Source organism: Centrocercus urophasianus, unplaced genomic scaffold (genome assembly GCF_019232065.1).
Source record: "Centrocercus urophasianus isolate 14NV4802_14NV808 unplaced genomic scaffold, USGS_Curo_1.0 seq_12, whole genome shotgun sequence".
Classification (NCBI taxonomy): Eukaryota; Metazoa; Chordata; class Aves; order Galliformes; family Phasianidae; genus Centrocercus; species Centrocercus urophasianus.
The window spans coordinates 31,802,695-31,809,788 of record NW_024884364.1 but is presented as its reverse complement, the minus strand read 5'-3'; the positions used below and the strand labels follow the sequence as shown (position 1 = coordinate 31,809,788).

Sequence of the window (7,094 nt, the reverse complement as noted above, 5' to 3'; positions counted from 1 at the left end):
CTTTGTAAAATCCCCAAACCTTCCTAGAAACCCTTCTAAAATCTGTTGTTAATTTGCCACAGCTTATTTCCCAGCGTGAGGCAAAGGTTACCCAAAACAGCTGCTCTTTATGAGTTCCTCTAGAAGATGCAGGTGAATTTCACCCATTCCCCAGCAGTCTGTTATTATTCATTTTGTCAGTTTACTACAAGCTCTGTCCTCCTAAGGTTTTAGTTTGACAATGAATTCCTCAGGTTGATACATTATTTAAAAAAAAAAAAAAAAAAGAAAAAACCCTATTGTGGGAGCTTCTGCTGCAAGTGTCAATGCAAGATGAATTTCTACTTTCTGCAAGACCTCAGGTTCCCCTCATCCCCATAGTCCTCCAGTAGGCTAGTAGTCTGAGAAGAGTTCAAAAAAAGTTATAGCTGCAAGATGCAGGCTGGTTTTTGGCTCGCCTTTCTGTATTTAATTTGATAGAATTCGTGTCTTTTTTTTTTTTTTTTTTTTATGTCACCATTCTTGTTCCTTCCGATGGCGTTTCTCTGCTTCTAATAGACTCCTTTGTTGTTCAGCTTTATAGGTTGCTTTCACGGTTCAGGCAATGATGTGAACGAGAGCTATCGAATGCTTGGGTAATTGTTCTGATTATTCAAGCGTAGGTTATTTTCTTTTGGGACAATCTGATACGTAATTTGGAGCAGAAACAGATGTGTGTGGGGAGGGCGTGGGTGTACGTGTTGAGAGTCGTAACCCTGTTTCCTTAATACATGCTGTTCTGAATGATCTTTCGTGTTACCTACAGGAAGTGGTGGGATTTCAGCACAGATATCCACCTAATTTAAATCTTGCTTTTCATGACTTGGTAACTCCCAACTACGTAGTGCCAGTGAACTAGAAAGCTTGGTTAATGTCTGGAAGTTAAAGACTCAAATTAATACCTGCAATGTGTAAACGTTCTCTTTTTCCTATCTTAGTGAAACTCTTGGTTGGAACAAACTCCTTCCCTCATATCCCTAATACCCAGGTAGATCTTAGAAAAGTATGAGTGATAAGAAAGGAGATTTAAAATTGCCATCTTGGCTATACACAAAGGATGAAAAGAAATACTTGAGAGCGAGAAAGCTTTCTTCTTTTGGGAATTTGAACTGAATGTGTGATGCAAGGAGTCTCATAAAAAGGACACTGTCTGACAAGGGCAGCCACCATTAAAGCCAATATTGTATGAGTTCACTATTTCCTCATTACATTTCACTGTATATTAAGACTGTATTTATAAGATGCACTCTAAACTTTGCATTAAAGAATAGCCCTGCTACTGAAAGAGACATAATTCATTTACTAACAGCCCTTGTTGCTGTGCTCCAATATAGTAATTGCTTTCACTGTGTCCCAACCATATGATTATTCCTGTTGTGTAGGAAATTTAAGTCCAAGGAATGTCAGATCAAATATAAAAACCTAGTGCTTACCCAGAGTTTTTATTCAATTAAATAGCTATTACAGAGCTCATGCTATTTCACATGACATAATGCGGAACGCAAACGTAGTCCCTTATTACAGACATATGTTCATCTAAACAAAATGACACCAACCCAATCCAAACCCAGTACAATTTTTCAATTATTATACTAAGGTGATTATTAGATGATGAGCAGTCTCTGGGAATGATAAGGGGGGGTATATGTAGCCTCCATAAGTTACACTTCAAGCACAGCAGCGATGTTGTCTGAGGTTTATCTGTGAAATTCCTAAATACAGAGAATCGATGCTTCTCCTGGAGTGGAGCACTCGGCTGTGGCTCAAAGAACTCTGACTTTACTAGTGATGTGCAGTAGCATGTCATGCACACAGCCGGGGCCTGACAAAGGTGCCTAAGGCAGCATCTAGGCAGCGTTTAGGGGCTTATCTCTGAATTAAGATCTAAAAACATCCTGTCATTTCCTGACCAGTCTTGCTGTGTTTATTGAACACCTCACACACTCTCTCTGCACATCACTTCTGCACTGCCCACAGGATCCATAAGACTTTCTCTACCCAATATCTCTGAGGACTCTTCCTAATAAGCATGGTACCAGAGTTTCTACTGCTTGCTATCACATTTTAGCTTCTCACTAAATTGGCTGCCCAGTGCTTTAAGTGCCTTAATCCATCTAAGTCCCACTGCACTCTTGCAGCCCGACTTTCACTCAAAGCTTTGAACCTTTTTAGTATCACTGCTCCAAGGTGTGACTGCTCCACATCCCACATATGGGATGTGATTGCCACAGCATAAGATCTTCACTTTCCCTCCATTCCTATCCCTCTGTGGTAGCTTCCAGTTTATGTGAGAAGCCTGACGCTCTGTCGTCTGTCATGTCCTGGCAGGTGGGAGAGTAGACAGCAAATGCCACTACACAGAGCTGGAAATCAAACCTAAATCTCTCACACCTGAAGCAGTTTCAGTTCCAGGCTGTTTAGCTAAGAGTAGGCAGACTGCCACCTCTCAGCACACCTATCTCTGTCAGACTGGAGGTGAGGATCATGCTGCTTTCTTGGAGAATTGCTGCAAACACCAACCCTTCTGAAAACACTTCTGTCTCTAATTTCCCCAGGGATGAAGATGCCTACTGGGACCCTTACACCTGCTGCTGAAACTGAGAAGAGGTGGGATTTTGGCCATGTCTCTGTGTAGTGAATACCCTGTTTGCTCCATCTAAATAGCTCACTTTTCTGTCTACAAGAAACCATGAAGACCATTCCTGGACATTCCCTGTGCCTTATATAGGCTGCTAATTTCTGATCAAGTGTGAATCCAGGCAAGATTTTTACTCGGGTTTAGCCTGGAGTTGTTCTGCTGCCCTTTTACAGTAGAGAGAAAATAAATGTCCCGATATAAGAAACATTACTGTGGCTGTTTTCTATTAATAAAAAACTGGACTAATACAGTGATACAGGGTTTCATGCAAAATCGCTTTAAATTACAAATAGTGTAGATGGAGACAGGGAGTCTGTTATGATTTACTCATCAAACACTGCAAACAATAGGAAATAAGAGAAATGGCACAGAAATTGTTACTGAGTAGATGGAGAGTGAACAGAGTACAGAGGGTCAGCTTCTATTTTTAGAAATTTAAAAAAAAACAACTTCCAAAGACATCTGAACTTGGATTTTTCTTTTTTTCCTCCATAACAGTCAATGTGGTCCAAGCTGGACTTTATCATTCAAACAGGAAGGACAATGACAATTTCCCCACTTAAGCCACTTTACTGGCATAATTGCAAGACACAAATAAATGTCTGTGGTTTCCTACAGCTCTTATCCTCCTGTCAGCTTCTGTCTGCAACTTTTTACTTTAAGCTTATTATGAGAAAAGGATTTTATTGTTACATTTGGTTGGCAGCTGGAATTCTCCAAATGAGGCAAACAGGGCTGAGGCACATGCTTTCATCCCTCAGCAAAATCCTTGTAACATACGGTGCTGTGATGTCTCCAAGCTTTAAGTGAAGAGGAAAATAGGCATCTGGGCTGGGTTCATTTGTAACGCTGCGCTTGCTAGATTTATATGAAACGACAGATGAAGGCAGACACTTTAATTACTTCACCCTAACTTTTTATTACAACATCAAGTAAAATGGTGAGTTACAGAGGATAATGGGTGTGAAACACCTGGGATGAAGTCACACAAGAGCTTATGGTTTATTATCTGCCAATGGGGCTTTAAATATTGATCATTTCTGTACATGCATCTTTGTGATATTTCTCATTTTCTTGATAAAGCATTTCAGGGTTACTTTGCTTTCAGCTATAAGGTAGCTGCTAGGACTGGGACCCCGCTTTTTTCTTCTGGAATTTCCTGAACTGGGACTGTATTGCCACCGCCGCCCGCTCTGTCTCTGGTGCATCCATGTCTATGTCAAATTCCTCTTGAACTTTCTTTTGTCCATCTGCCAAAGAAAGCAAAACAAAATATCAATACATTTTTCACATAGACACAATCATTGGACAGCACACATGGAACACCATGTCCCTTTCTCCTGCACAAATGCAGCCACAATGATGGGGAGCATATTAAAAAAAAAAACTCTGGGACCAGTTTTGGCTAATACAGCTGATCAAACCCAAGCCTCCCCCAGAACAGCAGCAGCTGTGATAACCTGTTTATAGCTAAGTCACTGACAAGCTGAGCAATTGAAGAGGTGCTCAGAATTCATTACACAATAACCTGACACATGACGAAGTCCTCTTCTGCCTGAGAAATAAACAGTGAGCGGCTGGGGGATGCTCCTGTGCTTCCATGAGACAGAAGTTACATCCCCATATTTACTTCAGGACAATGGCACCTTAAGATATTTTAAAATAGGAACAGGATCTTTATTCCTATCCCATCACCGGTGTTAACAGGAAGAGATATTACTTCCTAAGTCTAATTTCCATCCTTTTCACTTGTTTCCTGCCTCATCCCTTGCAGAACATACTGCTCTTCCCCACTGAATCATTTATGTTCAATCTCTCTTTTTGCCACTGTCACTCTTCACAGGCTCAGTTATTGCCTTTCAGCCCTGATCCTTGTCTCCTTGCCTTCCTTTATGCCCATTCTTCAGCTTCAGTTCAATTACATTAGGTCTCCACACAGACACAGTCCAGCTGACTTCGCTGAATTTTGTTTTATCCACTCACAGCTTAAAAGTGCAGCCGTAGGAAAACTTCTGCCCTCTTTGCAATGATAGCTCTAATCTGCCTGGACTAACAAAGTGAGAACACATACCCACTCCACCAGCCTCAACATACCACTGAGATTCTCTGCTCTATGAAGTTAGTTATTTGCTCAACTCACATTGTTGTGTCTCAGTCCCACTGTGACCTTGTGAAATCAGCAATAAGAAAATGAAAACTGATTTACTCGTCCTTATGTCAAAATGTATCCTCCTTTAGTAGGATCTTGTTAATGTTATTCTGAAGAGGATATCACTTACAGAGAAATATTCTTGATATATTTTAGCAAAAATTTTACACTAGTAATGAAATAAATAGTTAATCAGCTCTGAAACCAATGAAACTAAATGCTGTTGCTGTCGAAGAGAGCAGACCTCAGTGCTGCCCCTCCACTCCCTGTGAGGAGCTGCAGCCGCCATGAAGCCTCCCCTTCAATTTAGTGACATTTGCAAAATTATTTAATATACCTTCCAGACCAGTACCCAAGTTATTAATGAAGACATTGAAGAGAACTTATCCTAAGATGGATCCCTACAAAATACCCATGGTGACTGGCTGCCAGCTCATTTACTATAACCCTCTGCACCCAAACCATCAGTGAATTGCTCACCCATTACATTATAGTTTTGTCTGGCTGTATGCTGGGACATGTTGTCCAGAAGGATACTCTAAGAAACAGTATCAAAATCTTGGCTGAAATCCAAAAAGATAACATCAACTGGCTTCTGTTGGTCAACTAGGTGGGTAACCTTGCAGCAAAAGGAAATTTTGTTGAACAGTACTTTCCCCTGGTGAACCCATGTTAGCTGTTACCTGTGACTGCACTGTCTTTCAAGTGCTTTTCCGTAATTCCCAGAATAATCTCCACAGTATAACCAGGCACTGAAATGAGACTAATGGGCCTGTAATTACCAGAATCTTCTTTCCAGCCCTTCTTGAAAACTCAACGTTTGCCAGCTACCAGTTAACTGGGAGCTCTCCAGATTCCCAAGACCACTGGAAAATAATTGAGAGAGGTCTCACAGTGACATTAGTTAGCTTTTTTTGCTCCCTGGGATGAATTCCATTGAGCAACATAAACTACTGTGCATTCATCTGGAGCAACAAATCCTGCACAGGTTCAGGGTTGACTGGGAGTTTTGTGTCATTACTGCAGTGATGGTCCTCCAACTCTGTGACCCCCAGAGACCATCATCAGCATTGAAGACAGGCAAAGAAGGCATCAAATATCTCTGCTTTATCTACGTCCTTTTTTGTGAGACAACCATCCTCATCAAGTAACAAACCAGTGTTACCTTTGATCCTCCATCTGCTGCAAACATACTTTAAAATGCCCTTTTTAGTGTCCCCCACAGTGGCCAGCTTCAACTCTAATTGAGCTTTGGCCATACAATTTTTTTTCTCTTCAATGGTGAACAGCATTTCTGTAGTCCTGCCAGGTTGCCTGACTTCACTTCTAATGGATGAATTGACACCCTTGGTAACACTTGATGAAATCTGGCTTGTATAATTTATGTCCTGCAACAATCTTAAAAGGATGTTAGTTTGCAGTAGTGACTCAGCAAACTTAGTAATACTTATAGTCTCAGAAAAAAAAAAGGCTTTATTCACTAGAATTTTTAATTAATCTTGCCTGGTATGAATTATTATTACTGCATTAAAATCAACTGTGCTACAACAATTCAGCATACCTGAAGATCCATTTTACTTCTATTTTTGGATCCATTCTTGTTGAAATGAAAACCAAAATTCCTAATGAATTCTTTCTGCACCTCTATTTTTCAATCAATAGAAACGTATGGACCATCTGTTTTCAGCCATGATTTTGACTTGAAAATCAGAAGCGTTCAAAATAAAAAATATTTCAAAGAGTAACTAAGACTTCCATTGCTTGCTTACGAATGGTATAGAAATACACAAATGATTAATGTATATTATAATGAAGCATGTGTATTATCTACATATAATGCATATGACATACCTGTGTTTTCTTTCTTCCTATATCCATCCTCATCTTTCTATTTTTCATGTATGTGTATACCCACATTTGAATTCATAGAGAGTATACATGAATATATATAGAAATACACAGACATCTGTTTAAAGAATTGTAAGTCTTGTGTTAAACTGAAAAGAGCTAAATGGGGTATTCCATAAAAGCTGGGAATTAGATTGTCTTGCAGTTCTACCCCAAACAGTTTCTACTGATGTCTGTCAAAACACAGACACTTTAACAGATGGATTGTTGATCTGGAGGAGAATGTAATGGTGTACCTCCTTCAGCTTTGTCTACGTAAAGGAAAAATATTTTTTTAGATTTTTGTATGTTGCTTTACTAAAAGTAGCCTAACGATTGGAAAAATATCACACCCCACTATGACCACTGCTTTTGTTTCACTGGTTAGCTAATGTTAAAAAT

At 39.8% G+C, this 7,094-nt stretch overlaps 1 protein-coding gene across 1 annotated transcript in view; it reads right to left on the bottom strand.

Moving 5' to 3' along the window:
• Nucleotides 1-3,550: 3,550 nt before the first annotated feature.
• PCP4 (Purkinje cell protein 4) overlaps nt 3,551-7,094 on the bottom strand; it is a 51,931-nt gene continuing 48,387 nt past the window's right edge. Inside the window, exon 3 of the mRNA XM_042811048.1 lies at nt 3,551-3,906. Coding sequence (XP_042666982.1) covers nt 3,779-3,906 — 128 coding nt within the window. The 3' untranslated portion in view covers nt 3,551-3,778. The remainder of the gene's footprint in view (nt 3,907-7,094) is intronic.